At 33.5% G+C, this 25,667-nt stretch overlaps 1 protein-coding gene across 1 annotated transcript in view; it reads right to left on the bottom strand.

Moving 5' to 3' along the window:
* Positions 1 to 25,667, bottom strand: part of Sema3a (semaphorin 3A) — a 189,859-nt gene that overhangs the window by 109,320 nt on the left and 54,872 nt on the right. The window contains exon 4 of the mRNA XM_076862561.1: positions 11,189 to 11,308. Coding sequence (XP_076718676.1) covers positions 11,189 to 11,308 — 120 coding nt within the window. The remainder of the gene's footprint in view (positions 1 to 11,188; positions 11,309 to 25,667) is intronic.

The following is a 25,667-nucleotide window of genomic DNA, read 5'->3' on the forward strand; positions in this document are numbered from 1 at the left end:
AAGAAAAAATTGCCAGGGTAAAAGCACTGGAAACGAGCTTGAACCCTGGCATGTATACAAAACCCATCTGCATCATTCAGACTTTTAGCCTTTATATAAAGCTTTGTGATAATCTCAAGTGAGGTAACTGGCTGTAATAGAAGGTAGCCTGTACTTCTTTTATCAGTAACCTATCTTCTTAAGTGTGCATGCTTAGTGTGCATCAGATAAGTATTTTTTAGCAAGAGACAAATACTAAGGGATGAAAATGTTGAGGAGACCAATTTAATGCCATTTCAGTGGCAGCAAAAGTCACACAATGAGTCAATGGCAGACCTGTGAATTGATTTTAGATCCCATTAGACTTCCATTTTAGCCACTCAGCAATTCCTGAGATTACTTTCAGTGACCAAAGATGCACAATTGAATTAGAATGGCAGACTGGAAAATAAAAATAAAATAAAAATGGAAAGTAGTCATTATATATGGTTTGATTTCTGACAATTTGAAATGGTGTTATTGGCTGCCTGTAAATGTTCAAATTACAAAGCTATGTTCAGGTAGTAGTACAAAATTTTCTATTACTTATTTGAAAGGATGTTAAATGACCATTATATAATAGCAAAATATGTAAAGATGAAGGTGTATGGTATTCAACATTTTAGACAATGATCAAAGGATCATCCTTTACAGAAGTATATATTTCTCCAAATACACTTGTCCTACCTGGAATTTTTAAAGATCCATAAATTTGAAATTGAGTGAAATGTAGCTTTGTTTTACAAACATGGTAATATTTCAACATCTTTTTCAGTAGAAAAGCTAGATAAATTCATTTACGTTGAGTACAATGGAATAATGAATATGTCTATTATTATGTAATAATACAGATGCCATATGAAATTCAGTATTTTATGTTTTTAAAACAATCTAGAATTTACTAATTTATGGCAATTTTCCTAGCATATACTGTTGCAAAGTTTTTTCTGTCATTGAAATATGACATGATCAAAATATTAGGAGAAAAATAAATGCATTATTGTTAAACTTACTTTGATCAAGTGTTGGAAAATCTTTTTTTTTAATATTTTAAGGGCTCTATTTTAAGTATACTTTTATTAATGCTACAAATCCTATTTTTTACCTCTTTGGTAGAAAAATAATTACAATTCACTTTATAAAGTGTTTTACCATTCTATCAAGTGTCTGAGTGGAAGTTAAGCGTAGATTAACAGGGTTTTGGTTATCTTTGCTCAATCTCCAGGTTATCTATGAAAATAATTAGTAGTAACAGATGTGGCTGTTTCTGTGGGATATCTTAGCACTTGTTTTATTGAAACAGCATTTACTGGTTTTATTATTACCATAATCTTTTAAAGGACTCCGTTGTCATGGGCATTGAATTTTACCAAGTTGACATGTAATGCCACATTTTCAGCACAAAGAATTAAATGCTATTTTCAAGAAGGTCCTTGATTATGCAAGTTTTGATGAATTTAACTTAAAATTCAATGTTTTGAGATTGTTTAGACTTGAATATTAATAAACACATGGCACAACATAATCCCAGTTGGGTATAATATTTTTGTCATTAGAAAGACCATATGTTATGATAGTGATAACAGATTTACTAGCTATGTATTGATAGGTAACTTCTTGAACCTTTCAGAACCTTCATTTCTGCAAATGAAGAGAGAAGATAATATTTAGATCACAGAGCTGTGATAAAGAAATTATATAATGTTGAGAAAGTCATCAAATATGCCAACAATAATAGCCACGATTACTAATGATAGCCACGATTACTAACAAACATAATAACCACTATCATAAGAAGTAGTCATAGCAAAAAAGCAATTGGACAGAACAACCAAGGATAAGCTATAAATATAATTTTCATGAAATTTAATACAATTAATAGAAGCTGAAATGTAGTAATGCATTACAAATAGCATAGCTTTGTGATTTTGACAATAAAATTACTATTTGTTGGGCTGGGGATGTGGCTCAAGCAGTAGCGTGCTCGCCTTGCATGCGTGCGGCCCGGGTTCGATCCTCAGCACCACATACAAACAAAGATGTTGTGTCCGCCGAAAACTAAGAAATAAATATTAAAAAATCTCTCTCTCTCTCTCTCTCTCTCTCTCTTAAAAAAAATTACTATTTGTAAACAGAGTATATTAAATTTTCTTCTTTTCTGTTTAGTTTTTCTTGTGTGGGGGATTTTTAATAAAAGTGCTTTTGAATTGCTTTCTCATCTGACTTATACAAAATAGTTTTCTCTGAATTTATAAGTTTGGAGAAACTACCTTTTGTGCTATAGTATGGGTAAGAAATTCACATAACTTTACACATAATAACTTAATGTTTATGTACAAAATAAATGCTGCTTGTTTGTAGGCTCAGAAGTGAAAATTTTGCTAGAGCCACAACAAACTACAAAACATGTTTGCCTAATTATCACAAAAGAATTGGAAGCCCATATTTTCCACTGGAAAGTTTAAACTGTTTCATCTGCTATAGTTCATTTAATAGTTATAAAATCTGAATGTGACTTTGATATCTTGTTGTTTTCTTTTTTAAAAAATTAACATTTTACTCTGTATCTTTCACTCAATCTCAATCTAGGGTCTCATTGTGCCACTACCAAATTCAGCCACAGTCTCAAATTGGATATACCTAAATACTTATTCATTTTCTTCTCATATTTACACCAGAAGTATGTTTCAAAACTAATCATGGTAATAGTAATAGTCTCTTGCTTAAAACTTATATAGCTCTTGACTAGCTTTCCTAACTCAACTTGTTCTCAACTTTGCACAGTCTCAGTTCTTTTATAAAGCATCGTACTAAATGCACATTGGGTTATCTGCATTTGCTCATTTATAGTCAATGGAGTCAAATGCACCTTAGTTACTTAGACAATGCTGTATCTTTATGACTTCTTACAAGTTCATGTGTTTGCTTTCATGACAAGGTTACTAGATCCCCAAGGTTACTTTCTTCCTATAAGAAGCATAAGGGCTTTAAGAAGATCTCATGAAGATATTTTCTTTGTCATATTTACTGCTCCCATAGTCTTACTTATCTTCCACATCTATTAATTCTTCATCCATTTTTCTAAACCCAGTTGAATGGGACAGACTTTATTCCCTTCATCAAGTGATCCTTTACTATTTACTCATCACCTTGTTCACACTAGGTAGGTGAGCTAGGTGCAGTAGTACATGCCTGTAATCCCAGTGGCTCAGGAGGCTGAGGTAGGAGGACTGCAAGTTCAAGGCCAGCCTCAGCAATTTAGTGAGATCCTTTTCTCAAAATGAAAAATAAAAAGGAGTGGCAAAAACATCCTTGGGTTCAATTCCCAAAAACATCCTTGGGTTCAATTCCAATTATTTATTCAATAAATAACAAACAAACTAAGTATGTGTTAAGTATATTTGAGATGTAATACAGGAAAAAAACGTTTGACTTAATCTCCTAAATCAGAATTCATCTTTTTTTTTTTTTTCTCTCCTACTGCAGGCTGTTGGTATTGCCTTTGAAGATGCAGGTTCTGGACTTGGACATTAACCATTGAATACAATGATTACCTCAGGTTCATTTCAGAGGACCCTGGAAACCTTAGTTTTCTTATTAGTAAAATGAAATGCCTCATCAGATTTTATGACAATTCAGTAAATAGTGCATTCAAAGCAGATACTACAGGACATACATTAATTGCCCAAGAAACATTACTTGTTAGAAGCATAATTCTTATGATCGCTGATGCTTGAAGTTAAATTTTTATGTGCTATGTGAGCTCTTTAAGGGAAGATATTTGTGTTTGTATTCCTCATCATTAATCTTAGGAATTTGCTTAGAAAAATTGCCTCCGTTTTTATTAAAGACAATTTTATTTTTTGAATCATTTACTTGAATACAATTGCTTCCAAGGTCACTTGGATGCTGGTTATAACACTTGAGCATAATTGTAGCTTCAAATTTGAAGAAACCTAGATAAACATGTTATTTCTCAATACTCTATCAAATGTATTTAATAAATAAAAATCTATCCCAGAAGGTCTGCTTTGCTCGTTATGTCCTTCCTTTTTACCTCACTGCTATTCTCATCGCCACATGCTGATTTTCCTCCCCAGTCTCTGCTATTTCTTCTTCCCCAGCTCTCCAGCTGTCCAAGCTGGCTCACAGTGCAAGACTAAGCTTTAGTCTCACCTCCCCTTCAAGGTTATAACTGACTAATCTGACTGCTCTTCCATGGTACTCCATGATCTGTTTTTTGTCTCTATATTCCTTTTGCATTTATAGTCAATGCAGTCAAATGCACCTTAGTTACTCAGACAAAGCTATATCTTTATGACTTCTTACAAGTTTATGTGTTTGCTTTCATGACAAGGTTATTAATTAGATCCACAAGGTTAGTTCCTTCCTTTACATAAGGGCTTTAAGGAGATCTCATGAAGAAAAAGCTGTTTGATACAAAGTTATGACACCAAACTCACCTTTTCAATATTCTAGACAAATAATAATTTCTTCCCTTCTCCCTTGGAAATAAGGGCCCTTTTCACACATTTGTACACTGGGGAATGGCAACTGAAAGCATGCAGATTGGAACTTTGACCATAAAATTCTCTGAAAAATTATTACCATTTTAAAAATCACTGTGCAATTGTAGAATATGGTTTTCTCTCCTCACCCTCTTGAAGTTCAAATGTGCAATATATTGGACTACACATCTGTTATTTTTAACTTCTAGAGCTCATTAAGTTTTTGAGACAATGATGTTTTAATATGGGGGTAAAACTAAAAGATATTAAATTTCTTACATAAATGCTAAGGTAGACATGATGACTGCCAATCATTCTTCACTGTAGCCTTCATTTACCTTGTTAGACCAGGATTTTCTGTAAAGTAGCCACTAGACACATGAGGCTATTGAGCTCTTGCAATTAATAGTCTGAACTAAATTGAGCTATAAGTAAACAATATATACTGAATTTCTAAAGAAGTACAATCCAATGTAAATGTTATTAACAGCAAACTGAAATGATATTTTGAAGATATTAAATTAAGTAAAATATATTATTAAAATTAATTTCATCTGCTTATGTGTTAGAAAAATAAAAATTATATAAATCTCTTGCATTATATTACTATTAGATAGAAGAGTTCCAGAAAACCCTAATGTACAATATGGAGTAAGCAACATAAAGTGAAGAACCTTCATACAAGGGTGCTAGTCCAAGCCCAAGCCCTAATAAACTATGTGACTTTGTGTTAGTGAAGTCAACTCAAACTTAATTAGAGATGCTAACATATGCTAAGAGTATCGTTGCATGATGATGAAGGTTAACTTCTTCTCTATTTGTCTATCCTGAAAGAGTTTGTTAACCTATTTCTATAAATCAGGGTAGGGTAATGCTTCCATCATGAAATATATGTTCTATTTATTTTTGCAGCCCCCTAGTTAACTGGCTCTAGCTTTGGAAGACAGTGATAGATGTACTGTAAATGGATGAGACATTTCTAGAGAAAAAGCAGTGTTAAAATCATGCAGACCACATGTGCTCAGTCTGAAGCAGCTGAGAACCATGAGGACTCATGGACAGAGGCTATTAAACTAGGACAAAGGCAATGTCCTCTGTGAGGAACGTAAGGAAGGAGTTTACACTATCTTAAAAACCACAGCTAAGTGACTTCCTGGTGTGTTGTCAGGGTAACCTTACTTTGCATATTTTCTAACAGAAATTCGGTAGAATTACAAAGCTAAGTTATGCTCTTCGTGCTTAAAATTAAGTACCAACAAAATTAGAAAACAAATGCTATTAAAATTAGCAATAGAGCACCATGTGACAACAATGTTGCTGTGTATCCTGAAAAGAAAACATATATTTGCAATGTCAACATGGTTCTCCTGCCCAGAAACTTGTCAGAAGGACCGTCAGTTCTATCCTTACCTGTGACCTGGGATAATTTAATTCTTTCACTTTTTTCTCTCTTTCAACTACAGCAAAATCTCCTTCATAAGTTACACTCTATTTTTCTAATTAACTATTAGAATTCTGAACTCAAAATATTGTCAGTAAGATTACAAATATTGTCAATAAGACAAAACTTTTAAATAAGAGCGTGAGGGATATTGGTTTGGAGTTATTGTCTTTATCTACCTATTCATCTATCTATCTATCTATTTTTACCACTTTTGAATTCCTTTTTTAAAAATCTGGTCTTGTTTCTAATTATAACTTAGGCCCCCTTACTTCTTAACTTGATAACTAGTTTTATTAATTTTAAAGAAATAGTCTTATTGACAATATTTAAAGTTCAGACTTCTAAGTTAATTGGAAAAAATGTTGAGTAAGTTCTCTTTGAATTCATGATCTGTGGAGCTTTGTCTCAAACACAAACAGCAGGTCATATAAAATTATAACTTGAAATATAAATGCTAGCATTGTTTACTATACATAGAAACTTATACAGGTCAATTGTCTATCATGATTCAAGTATTCAACTGATTAGGAAAGAAAAACCTAAACATCACAGAACAGTTAGGCTTTAATACATTTGTGAAATTTAATGCACTGCACTAAGTTTCACTAGTGCAAATGAGGGATACCTTGCCTCTGGTGGAGATGATGAACAGCTAAGAAGGAATTGCCTAGGACTACTGATTTTTGTCCCTCAGGTTAGCTTGCTACAAAGAAAATACAGAAGCCAGTGTATGACTTAAGAAAGTTGTAAAGGTACCCAAAAGCAATTCCTCATTATTTTGCAAACATATTTGAATTTTTCTGTTAATATCTCTTCTTGGAAATAAATTTCTGCTCCACTCAACTGAATAATATAATAAATTGAGAGAGGCAATTTTCCAGAAGGGGTTAGACTATGTGCATCAGTTAGTTGATAGAACACTCCCTAATACTTAAATAGTATTCTGGCTTAAGGGATTGTTACTAAGAACATTTGATTCAAAGTTTCACATAAGAACAAATTCCTATTTTTGGTAGAAAGGAAAACCAGACAAACTATTTCAGTTTATATATAGATATATTGGTTGTCATTGTGGAAATGACCTTAGAGATAGCCATTAAGCCTCATTGCGTTTCTTAATGTCCCTTTGGTTCTGACATAAATTGAGATCATGACATTATGAGAGTATTTATAGAGTTAATACTTTCCAGCTCTCATCTGGGTCCATCTTTCTTTAGATTTCCTGCCAGTACATAGAAGAGGCCCATTTGGAATTTGAGAAAACATCCAGAGACTTCTTCGAAAAGCTATACTCTTCTTAAATTCATGCTTTTTTTATTAACAGATGTAAATTTGAAGGGAAATACCATATACTATAAGCCATTTGGGAATAGTCTGCCTCTTAAGGATGACTTACAATTTTCATTTGAATGGCATAGATGCTGAGAGCTTCAGCTCAAAACTCATCTGTGCTCTAGTCCTGAATTATTCCTTCCGTGAACTCTGTATGCATTTTATGATAAACACACACATGTGTACGAAGTATGTGACCTCATTGACAGTTATCTGCAATGTCAAGTGCTATTGGCAGATACCCAAGAATTGATTGACACATATCTTACAGAACTGGAGTTAATTAATATGTCTACCAACTCCCAAATGTACCACAGGAAACAGAAAATCTGTTTAATACAGCAATCAATGACATACTGCGTGTGGTCAAAAGGCATTCACTATACAAGACAAGATTTTGGAATACACTTTAAGAATGTATGTATTGTTACTAACATGCTAGAAATAGTAAAATAGAACTACTTTTACAGCTAGAAGACGAAACTTGGAGGTATTTTGTAATTGTTTATCATTAAAACACAAATGTTAATTTCTCCTAAAAGATCCAAAGCTATTAAATGATGTCAGGAATCTTGATTTGTTTCAAAAAGATGTCTTTCCTATGTAGCATTCTGCAATTCAAAATGTTAAGTCTATAATGTTATTTTCTAGCAAAGAGGTTTCAGCTAGCTTGGGAATTCAGTGTAAGACAGTGTTAGAAAAGAAACTGCAAAGAAAAAAATTGAATGTTAAAATGTTGATGAAAGTCTTGATAAAAGCAAAAACCAAAATGTCTTTTTTCTCCTAAAATTGTTTGAATTATATAAAGACTGGTCCAAATTTTAAAAAGGAAATCATATTTCATTATTTCATATGGCATGGGGCAGGTATCAGCAGAGTACCCATTCAGTTTTTAAACTAGAATTTAGAAGGCATGTCCTTTTTTTCTGAAAACTCCCTCTTGTAAATAAGAGTTAGGATATTCAAACTTCATGAGCCTTTACGAACTCTCTTCGAAGAATCCCAGCCTTGCTCCTGATAGCTATTTTATTTCTTACTTTTGCAAGCTTTCCATTACTGTCATTCTTTTTCTAACAGTGTAATATATACATTGTATCCTTTTCTCAACTTCAAAAACAGCATAATTGTTTAAAGTCAAGGGTAGTATTTTAAGTACTTGTGTAGATCAATTTAAAGCAGATTGTCTCATAAGGCAGTTTAAGCATTGAAAATTGAATTTGATGTAGTCTAGACAAGATATCTTGATAATATCTTTTCCAGAATTTCCTAGATTGCCTGTCTAGACTGCTCCAAATTCCCCAGGTAATTGCATAATCATCTTCCTACTGACCTCCTAAGCAGTCTGGAACAGTATTTCCCATTTTATTGTATTCATGCAAATCAGAATCACTGTGCTTCTGAAGGGGGATCTTTCTCAAAGGCTCTGGGTTTTAGAGTTTTGAGAAAATACTTGAACCCCAATATCCCATGTCAGAGGAGCTCAGATATAAGCTTTGTTTACTTATTGTTTTGAAGGGAGGAGATCCCAGGCAAATAGTCTGTACCTCTTCATTCACCCACTGGCCCACACCCATAAGACAGCAATGGACAGTTGAGGAGTTGAAAAGGAAATAGGCTGTCAATGCCATTAAATTGCAAATTTAATGATAAAAATGCTGTGATAAAAATGATAAAAATGCTGTGCCATTTTATAGTAAATTATCATTGAGACTGTGTAATCCTCAAATTTTGAAAGGGGGGAAATTAAGACAAGTACAGAATCACCCAGCCACAGAGGGAGCATGGTGCCATAAATTACAACCTCAGATAAAGTGAGGGACATTTAAGAGGTAAGATGACAATTATTAGCAAGAAAAACAGCAATAGCTTTCAGCCTGAGATGTAAATTTATATTTTCTAATATTTATTGCCCCTTTTTCACAGTCTCTACCTATTGCACAATGTTTAACTTTCACAACAAGTATGGGGACCATTTTGCATGACAGCTTTCTAGATGAGAAACATAGATGCAATGAAAAGAAACATCTTGCTGCAGATCAAGCAGTTAGTACTGAATTCAGGATGCACAAAAGCCCTGCAGTCTGAGGCCAGAGGACGGGCTTTCAACAATAAGGGGATTAGAGTTTCTGCAGCAGAAAACATCAAGGAATCACACCCTGCTAGGAGGGTCAGAAGGCAGTTAGAGGCAATAAGCCAATCTCTCATTTAGAAGACATGGATATTAAGGATCCAAAAGGTTTTGTTTAGTTTATTTTGCATATTGTGAGCCAGAGTTTTGTAGAGATTAAATGATTTCTTCAGTGCTCCATAGCTAGCAGCCTGATTTGACACCAAAATCCAAGTCTTTCCCAATAATCTGCACAAGGAATTTAAGAGTTCCTGATTCCATTGCCAATCAGGTAATCATGTACTTCACATTTTTTGACAGGTGTTAAAAATAAATAAATAAATAAATAAAAGGAAGAAAAGAGCAATTTAATGTGAAAGGGGTTCTATAGAGCTATCACCACAATACAGAAAAATGGGACAATCACCCTGGGCCCAAGTTTTAGGACACCTGAATGATTATTAGGAAATAGCTTAGAAGGTAGCAAAGAGAGCCTGATTAAATCAGAAGGTATATAAAAAAAATTAAGTGTAGAATGTCTCCAGGGCCACATTCCTGAACGCATTGCTAATTTCATCAACATGAAACAAGCAAGTTAAATAGAACTTCCTTTCCTTAAAAATTAATCTTTATTTAAAATTCTTAGCTATGTCAGCAAGGACAGTGAAGAAGAAGGGAGGAAGGATGCAGTGGGTGAAGAGGCTGATAGAGGGCCATGGCTTATACTGGTGAGTACTTGTGAAAGTGTCTTATTCTTCCCAGACTCATTGGAAAACATAAATATTCAATTGTGTTAGCCCAGAAAACACAATCTGTAAGGTGCCTTTGTATACAAAGAAAACACAATGCAAACTATCAATTTCTAATTTTTTGAAACTAAAGAGCACCTGAAGACACCTCAAGAAAATTTAGAGAGGAGATCCAGTGTGTAAGTTAAAATGAACTATAAATTAGATTTTAGATTTAGGATTCCAGAAATATTCTGTGAACAAATCCTTTATTGTTTTTCTGAATTCCAATTTGGAAGAAAATTCTGTCAAATATGATTATCTTACCACATGAACACATTTGTTCTTCTTAAGAATTAGTGCCAAAATTTATTAAAAGGTTTATAATTGAAAGCAACGGATAACCTCATTTTACAAACTGCTTTCAACATTTAACAATGTTTTGTCAATTTTACTTTTTACTTATATTTATCTATGATTTCCTCGATAAATTTTTCCAAACATCTTTTAGAAGCAGTGGACAAAGAAACATTTTTTTTTCTTTTTCATACCAAAATAATAAACCAAAATATAAAAATATTTAGTTGAGCAAGAATACCAGTGTGAATAGTTTGGGCCAAACATGAGATCAGATCATTGTGCACATGTATGGCATCATTTCTCAATCTCTGGACAGAAGAAAACAACTGGGTGGCAGACACTTCTGGCTGAGGATGGAAATGGAAGGGAGAGCTGGCAATATACAAAGGAAGGAGAAAGCAGTACATATTCAGCCTGCTGACATCTGCTGCACATGCAAAATGGATTGGACTCTGTAATCCAGGGTGAAAACAAATGCTTTCTTCCATCCTTCCTCCTTTTCCAGAGTTATTGTTGAGTGATGGTCTTGTTCTTTTTGTATTCACAATTTAAAATTAATAAAAGCCTCTGAATTTGAAGTAGGTACCACTGAATAGTGAACCAGAAGCCAATTAAGCTGAAGAAATGAGTGATGAAGCATTTAAATAGGAAAGGGTCACAGACTAACACCATTTTGTAAAAGCCAGTTTACCTCAGGATGATGTCCAATTTCAATATAGGTGCAAATTGGATGAAAAGCCCCCGTTCCACAGGCATACAAGTGAGTCTGATTATAAGCCTTAAGGACCTTGATGAAATTAGCACATTCTTTCTGTAAGACAAAAGAAAAACCAGTGAGTTCTAGCAGTCAGCCTGCCTGAGGTATCCTCCTGAGTGCAAGGCATGCTAGAACAGATTTTTTTTTCTGCAGCCATTTGACAAACCCTTTTAGGGATTATTTATTATTCAGTTGTTTTGCTCATAATATTACATGCATTGAAATTATAGAATTTCTTTCTTTTTAATGGGGACAAAAATGACCTTCTATAACTCTTTCTTTAAAACTATTTATAATTTATTTATACTATAGTGGAATAGAAGTTTTAGATAACCAATAATCACAGGTGACTTTTCCAGAAGCAAGAACAGCAAATTATTTAAATGATCGATTACATAAATACAATGATGGTTAAAATTTCCTCACAAAAAAATTAACTTTGAGTTTAATTTTAGAAAAAGAAAAAAAAACAGATAAAATGGCCTATTAAATATGAGGTATATACACCATTAGTAATACATTTTAAAAGTTTTCAAATGAGTACTCATATGTTAATTAATCAAAAAACTACATTGAAAAAAAATCCTTTTTATTGACCATTGCTATACTTTGGATATGAGGTATATCCCCAAAGCGCCTATATGAATGAAGGAATATTCAGGGATGATTGATTAGAATATGGGTGCTATAACTTGATCAGTCCATCCTAGTTTGAACTGGGTGGTAACTGGAGCAGTTGAAGTGTGGTTGGAGGAGGTGGGTCACTGAAGCATGCCCTGAAGGGTGCATCTTAGGCAGACCCCACCCCACTTCCTGGCCAGGTAAACTGAGCAGCTTCCCTTGGCTGCACCCTTCAGTCATTATGCTCCACCTCACCTCAGGTCCTGAGCAGTGGAACCAGCAGAGCATAGACTGAACCTTTGGAATTGTGAGCCAAAATAAATATTTCCTGTTCTAAGTTATTCTTGTCAGATATTTTTGTCACAGTGATGAAAAGCTGACTAATGCAATCATAAACTTTCTTAGTTTTGTCTATAAACATTTGAAATTAAGAAGTAAATATGCACTATAAAAGCAGATAAAATTCCAACAGACATAGCATAAACAAGACTGGTGAGCATAATAAAGCACTGGATCTGCCCTTGCATTTCTAAGTGTGCCTCACCTCCAAAGTCATTCTGTATGACCTGTGACTATTCAAGTGCAAGCTCATCGGGCATTTGAACTTAGTTGGAGTTTATAAGAGAGGTGTTTAATAGTGTGAGTACATTTCCATGTGCCACCTGTATTCTGTATTTGAAGGTTATGATTTTGGTTTTACTTCTTTTGGGCTCACAAAAGAAGGAGCAGACAGTGAAATTTGAACACAATGATGGACATTTAAATTCAAGGAATTGTGGTCTATTGCTGACTTTTCTATTAAGATATGATGCCCTTTGAATATATTCCTAGAGATGAATTAGGTTGACTCAAAGTAAAATATCAGAATTCCAAGTTATGACTCCTTGTATTTTCTTAATATATGATAACAAGGTTGGAGTTAACTAGAATAAATATATAACTTCTTCAACTGTTTGATAAATAGATTGCTGAACCTTCCTTTCTTTATGGTAAGGCATTACAACATACAACATTGTGCTCTGAAATCAGCTGATTTTGCAAGTTGTTCTGTAACAGGAAAAATTCCCTCCCTTAAAGGGTTTTAGCATCTCCTTTATTCACTTTGAACAGGGTACTTCCTAGGTAAAACTGTGAAACAAATAAAACCTAACTTCTGCTACTATTGGCAACAAACTCTTCGTTCTATAACTGTTTTCCTCCTTCCCCAAAAAGGACAGGGCATGAATGCTTAGACAGAGGAAACAGCTTTTGGAAGGGAAAGATCTGATAAACTCATTTACAAATGAGGCATTCATGAGTCTTAACCAAAAGATGTATTTGTACTCTAAAATATTCAGTCATTTGCAAAGAAGCCATTTTCAGGCAGATTTTAATTTGAAATGTGTAGGTGGCCACACATTCTGCTGTTACATATAGACAACCATTTCTTACTGTGGGCTCAATATTATAGTTTTTAAGATGATAAATAATGAGTTCCAAAACCATATGTTGAAACCAAGATATTGGCTATGTAGATGTTGGTAAGCAAATGCATCTTCTAATAAATAATAGTGGCAAACCCAGATGAATGTCTTGTTCATTTTAGAAAAAAGGAACAAAAAACAGGATTTCAGTTTCCTACCATACCTATAAACACATGTATGCAATTTTATTCACAAACCCAAATAATCAATGTCCATCAATAACCCCTACAATTTTAAGAATAGATCTAAGTACTCTATAACAAAAAAGGGGAAATGTTCTTTGTGCAAATACTGGCGAACACAAAGGAAGGCTTATGCCACCTCTGCAACTGTTACAAATGGTAATATCATAGATTTTATGGGCTTTCTATTTCTTATAGATGATATAGCTAATTAGCAAAAGATTATCTTTTCAAGGAAACTAGCAGATTATAATTAATGTAAGAAAAAATTCTCCCAGTTCTTGAGAGCCACAGAATTGGACCACACTGAATATCAAAATTCCGGTTTGTTCTGTATTAACTGTTAAAAAAGAACCTCTACACTAGGACAACTATTCTTCTACAGAGCTGCTGGAATGAAATCAATCACAGGACTATAGCTGTGAAACCTGGCAAAGAGTTCTACAGAGAATGCTGATAACCACAGTCTATCTGTGTTACAAAGCAACTAGACCCACCCTGTTGGCCTAAGGCCTGGAGCAGTTTCCTTCATTTCCCAACAGACCTCTCCCATTAGCAGCAAGTTGTAAGGTTGCCATGCCTGGGGGCAACCTCAATAGTAATTTGAAAGTGAAGGTTGATGTGGCTAGAATGGGGAGAATTTTTGAGGGGGAGTTTGAGGGGAAAAGATGATTGAAAGGAAAAAAAAGAAATGGAAGGAAATACTTTCAAAACTGGTTAAATATAGCCAAGAAAAGAATCATCAGCAACAGTGGAGGAGAAAAGTGAATTAAAAGAACTGGACAGAGAAGAATGGAAAAACTTGAAAGAGACATGTTAGTAAGGATTTGTTCTTAACAGAAAGTCTATATAAAAGAGTATCAATTCTGTCATTCATTTGCCTTTGCTCTTTGGTTTGTTGCTGCCAAGGTTTTTGAGTGTTCCAAAACAGGATATTCATTTTATTTGGAAGTGGCTTGGACATTCCTCTAAAAAAGAAGGAAGCGTGGCAGAAAAAGGAAACACACTTCACACATTTCTGCTCTGAGGAGACAGAAGAAGAGTGTTTTTGACCTTTTCTTGAACCATGACGTTTCTTAAAACGCAGAATGTAATGTACTTTTTGGCATTAAACTACTCCACTTCTTTGCTCAGCACCGGTGGATTTACAGCGTTAATAAAGACAGTGTAATCAGTTCAAAATGAATCCATTTTTCAAGCCTTGATCCTTTTTGGAATTTAAGTTGATATACGCAGACAAGTTTAGCAACAAGTTGGCTTCCCGAGAGTCAGGCAACCAGATTGACCCCTTATTTTACTGAAATTTACTCCAGATCAACAGTATTAAAAGTATTAGGTTAGAAATAAAAGCAAAAGCAGTTAAAACCAGTAAAATCCAAGGCCACACCTGAGGAGCAATGATTTATCATCTTCAGTGACAAGCCATTTACACTTACATTTAAAGGATTTCTAGTCTTTTCAGATCAAATGTATACAGGAATTATGCATGTAAATATTAGCTTGAAAAAAAATAAATTTAAAGAAAATATCTATTGCCAGAAAAAGATATAGGAGCCAAATGCACAGTGATTCAAAAACAAACATTGTAGATATGTAGCACTGATTAGACTGTGTTACACAGACTTTTCCTGGACGGTTACAAAAATAAAGTCCATCCATCTGTCAAAACAACTGCTCCATGCATGAAAATTAAAACAGAACTGAGGTGTTTTTAACTAACTTCCGATAATTATGCTTTCTACAAAAGAATATAATTTACCTCCAATTCCAATTACCTCCTTGCATTCTCTTAAATTATGGATAGAACTGTGAAATTTTATTCTAAATAAGGAAGGGGGGAAAAAAGGAAAGAATACTGTGAACATGAGCAATCTCTATTCAAATATATTCAGTTCATAATTAAATCAAACAACTTGCTCTGGTTCAAATATAAATCAGCCCCAAATGAATGGGTATAGAACTATATTGCCTCGGGTCAGTGTGAATTCATCTAGAAAGAAAAAACAAAGTTTCTATCCTACCAGTATTTTATGTAGAAATATTTTAATGTTAAATCTAGCAGCTGGAAAAGCAAAGGAAACCCTTTCTATCATGATGGGTGGAGACATTTCTGCATGAAAATCCATTAATAAGCTTAATTCCTGAAGTTAATCTGTTGACTCTCTTTTTCTCTGGTCAATTTATTTGGCAAGCTAGATGAATACTCCAGTCTTCCTGCCAAAGCAGTAATCCATGAGATTGTTCCTGTCACTCACTTTATTCATCCCTCTATTTAAGTCATTCCATCCTTATCTGACAATAATGTTTTGTCCTTTTTTCTCTTTACATTGTGCTGTTACAGCTGTGATCCGATTATCCATAATCTTGTCTTCTTAATACTTTAGCATTCACTAAAAATATTAGAGCTCTCTACTTCAAAGAGGGAGATCCAATAAAACCAACATAAAAACATGTTCTAATTATCATATTACCCATCATATTTTAAATCTATGACCTGGAATTTTTTAATATCCAGATTTTAAAACAGTGAATAGTTTGTTCTGTCCATTTTGGAGACATTTTTGCCTTCGATATTTAAAAGGATGACTGCATAATCAAACCAATTGACCTTTTTATCTTAATGCTCTTTTTATTAACTTCAGAAATTTTTAAAAAATGCTCATTCAACTAAGACATCCAAGTTAGTTATATAATAGCTAATTATTGAAGTATGTAAGCATATTTGTATTGATTTAACTAAATCAATATTAAATCTATGGCAATTAAAAAATAAATTTGAAAGTGGCTCAAATGATATGATCAACAAAGGAAGACTCTCTGTAAAAGGTTCTAAAGTCACTAGAAATCTAAAATATGATGCTCATTTCAGTTTGGTACTCAAATTTTATTTTATTTTCCCCTCTGTATTGGATATTTATTTTGAAGTTCTAGAAATGCTGCTTAAGATTCTATAAACATTTTTCTTTCAAATTACTTGAAACTTTCAAATTTGGTCAAAAGACTTATACACATTGGCACTGTAGACATGATTATAGCAAAAGCTGACCAATGTCATATTCTTCTAATATTTAAAGGAGCACTGAACAATTTTACTTTGAAATTCCATGTGGACCAGAGTAGTTTATAATATTTATATGTAGATTTTTTTGTTGTACCATCAATGTAATTTGTCATCCCATGAGTGTCATTCATTGCTATGTGATTGTCATACATTATGCATACCTAGCGTAAGTTTTCTTTATCTTATATTCTAATGAATGCAGACAACTATAAAAATATTATGTGGAATCTACCTAAATATGTTTTCTGTGATGCCAGGAAACTTTCAAGTCATCATAATCCTTTCTCTGCTTTCAAAGTGATATTCTTGTGATTTCCAATTTTAACAAGGTACCGAGTACTTAGTGCTCACACCTTAAAGCCAGAAAGTCATTGATTCAAGTGGGAAGTTACATGAAAAACATTAATTGTAGACAGGACAGTTTTGCATATTTAGTTCAAACATAATATGCCTTTATCATAACAGAATCCATTACCCAAATATGGGAGATGAACTGCATCTTTAATCACATAAGAGAAAGGAGGCTAAGAAACGAAGCTTAGATTTTTGAGGAAGGTTGATGTCACCTGTAACCACCTCCCTTCTTACCATCTGCGTTGTTTAATACCAAAATTAAAAGTATGTTTCCTTAATGTCCAAAGTACTAAGGCATTATATAATAAATAATAAAAAGTGTTCTTATCACATATCTTTTCATAAATGGAAACATTATCCAGGTTTAGCACTTGTGCCATAGATATGGATATATCTGATTTACTCAAACATAAGCGCCTACAGGATATTTTACATATTTAAATCTTTCTTTCTTTACATATTTACATCTTTGTTCTTTTTTTAAGAGCCTAAAGTTCATGTGCTTTATAAAAACTTAGAAAGTAAACCATTAAGGAAAAAAAAGAATTTTTACAATATAAAAACTGTGGAAATTAAGTGAAATGCCGACAGCTAATGAATTTTTAAAATCACAGTTAAAAACACTGTTACGAGCTGAATTACTTCTTCTTAAAATTTATTCTTGGATGTCCTAATGCCAAGTACCCCAGAATGTGACTGTGTCTGGAGATAGGACCTTGAAAAAGTAACTAAGTTAAAATCAGCCTCTTAGGTAGGGTCGTCCTTATTCCAATCTGCCTGGTGCTCTTAGAGGAGGAAATTCGAACACATAAAGAGAGCAGGCATCAGAGCACAAAGGGATGGCCACATGAAGAGCCTGGTGATCTGCAAGTCAAGGAGAGGGGCTTCAGAGGACACCAACCTTGCTGACACAGTGATCTCTTACTTCTAGCCTCTGTAACTATGACAAAATAAGTTTTTATTGTTGAAATTGCTCAGTCTGGATCTTTATTATGGCAACCCTAGAAAAATAGTGTGAACATCATCGAAAGAGTGGTTATTGAAGGACACATGCTGCTTAGTTTATTGTGCTTAAAATATCATTTTGTCCAAACAGAACATATATAGTGTCATAATTTTGTTGCCAGTTTGCCAAGTTGTAGCCTTCTGCTTTGTATAGAATTAGACACTAAAGAGGAAATTTCACACATTTAATTTGTTCTGGCATATTTCACCAAATATTCCTTCAAATGCTATCTTTATATATTAATCTTCCTAAAGATAGATGAATACATACATACATGTGTATATGTGTGTATGCATATGTATATATGTGTGTGTGTGTGTGTGTGTGTTTGTATACACACACATATATACATATATATTAACTAGTAGAAATAATTTCTGAGTGTAATTAAAATATGGAACCTTGAAGACTTAAATTTTATTTGCATTTATTAACATTGAGTGAAAATGTTAGTCAAGTATTTACATATGAAATAGATTCTCATCTTTGTGTAGCTTAATGGCAAAGAAGGGCTACAAGTTTCTTCTTTAGATCACCCAAGCTGAAGCAAAGGAGGTTGGAGGCTGGAAGTAGTAGATGACACATACTAATTCTAGTTTGTCCTTGTTCTTCCCACTTCACATCTAGCTTTTCTTCCCTAATGCCAACTCTTGTTTCCTATAGTAGCTTCAAGCCCACCTGTATCAAATGAAATAGCCTTCATAGATTTCTTCACCACTTCTCACAATTGTACTAGGTCTAATCCTCATAATAAACAAGTTCTGGCCTTTGATCAAACCTTAATCAATGGATATATCTTGCTACAATAGAAAACCTATTATAATATGTAGTGTAAGGGAGTATGAACTTAGCCTATTTAAAACACACATACATATATACAGATATAGACTATATTTAATACCACATGTAGCATATAGTATAGTGAAAGTGTATTCGGTATTTTTAGAACAGAATTTCAATTCAATAACAGTAATGAGAAGTTTTAAGAATATTCTGCTCTGAGCTGGGTGGGTGCGGGGGGGGCATGCCTGTAATCCCAGCAACTAGGGAGACTGAAGCAGGAGAATTGCAAGTTCAAGAATAGCCTCAGCAAATCAGTGAGGCCTAAGGTCTTGTCTGAAAATAAAACATAAAAAAAGAGCTTGGGATATGGTTCTGTGGTTAAGTGACCCTGAGTTTAATCTTCAGTACAACAAACGACAAACAAACAAACAAAAAACAACAAAGAATATTCTGCTCTTAAAACACAAAAATTAAAATGAACTAAACATTCTTAGTCCCTGGAAATATTGTCAAGTTTTTAGAGGTACCAAAATTTTTGAACTCCATTGTCCTTACCATCTCTAAAAAAGCAGTAAATAGATATATATTAAAATTAAAGGATTCAAAACAGGAATGTTTTATGATCATCTGGGAACATGAGAGAGATGATATTTTACCGATAGTCTTTTGAATGAATTAAAGAAAAACAGTGCAAAGTTGACCACAATCCTAGTCGTCTTGGGACCAAGTATATCATCTCTAAGGTGAATAGTCCCAGAGTCAGGTTTGATCTATGATAGAATGGTCAGTGTACCCTCAGAAGTAAATAGAAATCCATGCATGAAGATTATCAAGCAAGTAAAGAAGAGGAATAAGAATGGTGGTTTTAGAAGTTACACATCAGTGGGACTTAGAAGCACTTGTTTTCTATGAAGTTAGAGACATTAGCCAAAACCTTTTTCTCAGAGGAACTATCCAAATTATACTAGAGAGCCTCACAGATATGAAATGCTTACTATATTCTAAAAGTATGAATCCTGATGATGGGTGAATTATGGTATCCAATCAAGTCCAAATAACTTGCTAACCAATGCCAAATACTTGACCTTAATTTCAGCCATTTAAGAGTGCAATTGAAATTTCTAATAAAAAGGGAACACAAGTCAAAAATCTTCAAACCTCTTGAAAACATCTATTTCAAATGCTAGCCTTACTTTTCAAGTAAAGAATTTAAGTATTTTTAAATTGTCATTGTAAACAAAGCATAATTACAAAATATTAAGTTTATGTAACTATTATAATAATCACATCTCATTTTGCATTAGTAAAACATAGGACTAAAATATAGTGTCTGAAATGAGTTTAATGGCAAAGTTTCATTTGCCATGCATCTTAGCTACCTAACACTCAAAACTGGTGCATTTACTTATTTTCACAAGAAGTATGTGTCTATAACCAAATATTAGTCCCTTAAATCAGCTTATAGAGGAAAGGGCATTTAGAACAATATCAGATATGTAGTAAGCTCTCAGTGTTAGCCATCATAATTATTACCTCTGAATACTGAATTTAAACTCTAAGAACCTGACATTTGCTCCCAAAGAGAAATGCACATACACAAGGCATAGGAATGTAAAAATCTGTACTTATTTCTGTGACATTCAATAAGACAAAGTTTTGCTGCCTGTCATCAAGTCAGTTATCTATATAATTTAAGTATCATCAAATTTCATCATGGAAACATTTAAAAATGAATAAACTGACCATAACCTTTCATTTCTGATATCATCTAGAATGCCTACAAAATTTATACAATTAATATTGTCAAGAACTGTAAAGGGTCTGCAAATTTACCCTATTTGTAACATAATGGAGTTAGTCTGCCATGGTTTCACAGATACTGGCAAAAGATATGTGGCTCCTGAGCCAAAGATAAAGGACTTCATTACTCACAGAAATAGCAGTAGCCAGGATATCAGCATTTGTTGTGCAATTCCCAATGGGCACTGAGGAGAGGGCCAGATGACATCTGCATATGCAGTGAGCTGCATTATAGAAGAGGAACCATGGTTGAGCAAACCTGATTATTTTTAAATGGGAATGGCATGCTGGCTTTTAGATCTTGAGGGAGATATTGTGTTCTCTGTACTGGACAGTAAGCATACCTGCCCTTTGCTCCTGAGGAAGACACTATCTTTACTTCCCAAGATGATTTGAAGAGCAGCTTTTTGCTTCAGAGGGAGACAGAGTTTTCCAATGTTCCTAATTGTATAATCATCCTTAAAAAACAGTCTGTAACGAAGGCAGTCACTTCTCATAAGATGTGGGAAAGTGTGAGACAACTATACATAAGAATTTTGAGGTTTAAGGAAACCTTAGAATTTTTGCAGACACCCATATTAGAAGGCAGTTCTAACTAATCATTTAATACATTTTTATTATGACCTAAGGTGCCTAAAATAAAATAAAAATGAAGTGGATGTTAACTTTGACCTTTGAAAAAGTAATTGAAATTCAAGTGTTGGCATGTGCAGTTTGGAATGTACTGCAATTTAAGATGTGCATATGTAGCTTCAAATTCTCAATTGGATTACTTGGCAAATATTAGTGCTGCTGAGGTCCTGCAATTTGATCTGTGATAAACTGGATAGACATGTTAAAATATATCATAGCATCAAAACATGTATAACAGCTGAGGAAAAAAAAAACATAAATCCTGTGGAATTTCCAAAAAAGTCCTAAAGTTCAGGTGCATGATACTACACTTTGAAATGTATCCAGGAATAGGAATGTTATGAGAATCTGCTTTTTTTTTTTTTGGTTCCTCTCAGATGGTTGAAATTTTGATTTCCAATGATGTTCAAAATATTTCTAGCAGTCATACGGTTGCCATTTGGTTTTATTGAAACTCAGTGCAAAGAGAGATGGTTTAGTAGGATAAACAAAGAGGATTCAGAGAGCTATTGATTCAAAACAGATTCTTTTACCAGCTTAGCATGAATTCAGTTTTCATTTGCAAAACAGGGTCAAGAAGTTAATCCATCAATAGAAATGTTATTGTGAATAACTAAGTGGATATTATGCCCTAGGAACATATCAAAAATGAGAGTAAAGGTGGAGAGCAGCAGTCAGATTTAAATATATGGGTTGCATTTATCTCATTATTCAGGATTTCTTTCCAATAGTATTACATATTACATATTTTTTCAAGTAAATCTTAAGAAACAGAAATGGAAAAGTTCATGAGCATTTTATTCTTCTAATAATAGAAATGCTACAGCAATATTAATGTTTAGAACATACAACACCAGGAAAATAAAGGCATATTAATAGGATATGTTTTCTATCCTGTATATTCACTGCAAAAGAAAAAATATGTTTAGATTACTGTTGTTTAAAATGTCATTACCAGTATACACACATCTACACACATGTCTCTGAATATTTGTGTGACTATATATACATATATACACACATACATAATAATAAAAAAATGAATGTCATATATGCTATTTACTTTGTACATTTGCATGTGTGTGCACCATATATATGTGTTTCAAGCTGCAGAAACCATGTCACCACAAAGTTCATTCTTTATGAATAGTTGCCACAGTTGCAGTTGTTGACTTAATATTGCCCCAATTGCAGTTGCTGACATATGTTTAATGCAAAACTGAGGATGGTTTGGACCTTCCCAGATGGATGGAAGAATGAGGAGAGGGAATACTTTTACATATGATACTGTATGCAGTTACACAGGGACTATGTAGTTTCAGTCCAGTGGCCTGTCCCCACTTCCCCATGACCATGCAATCCTTGTATATGAAAAAAACATTCCTTCAACCAAATCTGAGAAAAACTCATTCCCAAGGTGGATAACATTAGCTGGTGTCTTTGCCCAACTTTTCCTGTTGTATCCTTGATCTAATTGAGTGCTGAGAAGACACCACTTTCCCTAGAATGATTTATTAAAAGGCACTTTATTTCCAAAGGAATTTTTGAAGAAACAGCAGGTAAGTGATAAACCCACACTTTAGAAACCAGAGAAAGCACACAAGGAGGATGTTACTTCACTTTTCTACGAATGTTCAGGAAGGTTCTTATTTTGATTATGATTCTATTTTGGAGTTTCGATGGCTGGAAAACCCACTCAAGCCTCATTCTTGTGGTTTCCAGCATCACAAGGGATCTTTGAAAGGAATTATTATCCATAAATCCCAGCTGACTGGTATTTACTCAAGATGCAGTGCAGAATTCCCATCAAACTATCTATCTGTCACTTCACAAATCAGGTGTTGAATGAAAAAAGTTCTTTCCCCTTAATCTATCTTTCAAATTGTTTATATAAATTATTGTTAAAATATTAGTGATATTTACCTTCTATGTTTATCAAAGAAAAATTCTATGAATCCCAGGAAGTCATGTGTTAGTAAAATCATATGTAAAGAAAGAAAGAGGAAAAAAATGCATCTGTAAATGAAAGTCAAAGAGCAACCAAAGAATGCCATGCATCTTATTTTGAATGCAGTGACTATATAAATCAAGGTAATACTTAAATGACGTTGCCTTGTAACTAAAGTGAACTTCAATCAAATGTATTCTAAATGCAGAAAATATATATTCAATAATATGGAAATGAAAAGCAGTATTAAGGGCTCAAAATGAGTTACCAAAAAATAGTATATAGAAATATAATTAAGTGTTAATTAGAACTAGATAAAAATACATTTTTTTGAAATAAAATATGTCAAAACTATTTTGTTTTCATTTCATTAAAAAAGTATTATGAAGAGAATCCAAATGCACAATTGAACTTATTTAATGCAGAATGTATAAGAATACCAAAAAGCACACATATTTTATAATGCTATGTGTTTACATTTGAAAAGATTACTTAGGGTAATCATATGCTTGAACATGTAAAAAATAATCTCTTTCAAAGCACTTATCTCTACTGTAGAGTATGGCATATGACATACTCTACAGTAGAGATAAGTTTTTTGAGAATCTTTGTAATAAGATGCTGTGACATGCCCAGCTCACTCTGGCGCATACCTGTAATTCCAGGGGCTCTGGAGGCTGAGGCAGGAGCATAGCGAGTCCAAAGCCAGCCTCAGCAAAAGCTAGGCACAAAGCAACTCAGTGAGAACTTGTCTCTAAATAAAATACAAAATAGGGCTGGGGATGTGGCTCAGTGGTTGAGTGTCCCTGAGTTCAATCCATCCCCTGTAAAAAGATGGTATGACATGATCAGGTGTCACTTATGCAATGTATCAGACTTACTAAACTCCATGTGTCTTAGTTCCTTTTGATTTAGTTCCCTAAAATCTGTAGGCATTTTCAATAAGCCTGGAAAATATAGTAAAGTAGTCCTTCTTTTTAGAGAAGAAATTTCTAAATTCAAGATTATGTTAACTGTGGGGCACTGTGAGATCATGAGTTTATTACAGCTGCTGAAATTTCATCAATAATGTTTTTACTTAAACTTTGTGCACATAACTCTATCACATATACCAATAACACTAATTGTTAGTAATTTATCATTGATATTATTAATAGTTAATATCACAGTCTTGAAATAATTTCACTTGTATTTCTTTTATAAGAACTCTGAGAGCTGGTTATTATTAGTATCACACTTTTGATGATCCACAAAGGGAAGATATCTGTTCAGTTCTGTATTATATATCATGTAATAGGCACATTCAAATTAAAATATTCCAGCTAACAATAAAAACAACACAAGGGCACAGGAAGTGTGCCTAGTTTTTTATCCTAACTTCTACCATAATACTCAAAATGTTACAACATCTTTTAATGAAATGCTAATTTTGAATTATTTTATTTCCCAGCCAAGAATATGGGGGTAACTATACCCACCTCATAAAACTGTTGTTAAAATAACATCTGCAAAATCCTTTATAAATTACTGTAGTGCTTGGTACCAGAAAGCATCTTAATTTTCTCAGTAATTTTCTCCTTATCTTTTATACATTAATAAAAATCTAGAAGTCTGCATTTTTTAAAAATAACAACTATATACAGGTAAGATAATCATTTCTATTCATCCTCAGTTATTGTACTGAAAAATTTCAATGCAATTTATTAATGATAAGTGTGGCATTTTAATGCTAGTAAGTTTTTATTTACGGAGTTATGCCTTTTGACCTTACATTTGTGAAGTGTTTTTGTTCCTAATAATTAGAACAATACCTATTAAAACTTGTTCTCATAGTCATATAATATATCTTGTTCCATTTAATGGATGGGAAATTTAAGCCCAAAGAAAGTTAAAATAATTTCTCAGGACATTAAATGAGTCAGAAAGAGTACTGCAGTACAATTCTCAGAATTTCTGGACTCCTACTTCTTTGTTTTTTTCTGAGTAGAAAAAAATCCTTTACAAAAGTCTCAACATATGCATCAGTTTTGGAGAGTAAAAGTTTGAAAAAAAATTTTTTTTTGGTCTACATGAATGATCAAGGTATGGAGTGACTTACATTGGTTGACTCTCACTGACCTAACTCTAGTCAGGCTTCCCTAAGCTGTTTTCTGGAGGGTTTCTGAATTCATCTCTGCTTAGTTTTGATTTTAGCAAGAATCCTGCTGGTTAATTTAGAAAAAGTCCCCCTCTGTTGATATCTGATCAAATTCACCATTGGCATTACCCAACCTGGTCTGCCTTTAGCAATAATCTTGTCAAATCAGTTTAGCCAGAATTCCCCTTACTCCTGAAGTTTCCTCCCAGTAATTTTCCATCCACTGACCCCACCCTGCTTCATGACTGCACTGCCTATCTTTGTATTCTGCCTATTTTTGTATTCAGATTGGAGCCCATTTTTACTCTCAACCTACGAAATTCCACTACAGCAGTCCTGAAAAAAGGCTGCTTTACTATTTTAAATTAACATCATGAATCATTTTTAACATATACCTAGATTTAATATATAATTTTCAAGGATGA

Source organism: Callospermophilus lateralis, chromosome 1 (genome assembly GCF_048772815.1).
Source record: "Callospermophilus lateralis isolate mCalLat2 chromosome 1, mCalLat2.hap1, whole genome shotgun sequence".
Taxonomy (NCBI): domain Eukaryota; kingdom Metazoa; phylum Chordata; class Mammalia; order Rodentia; family Sciuridae; genus Callospermophilus; species Callospermophilus lateralis.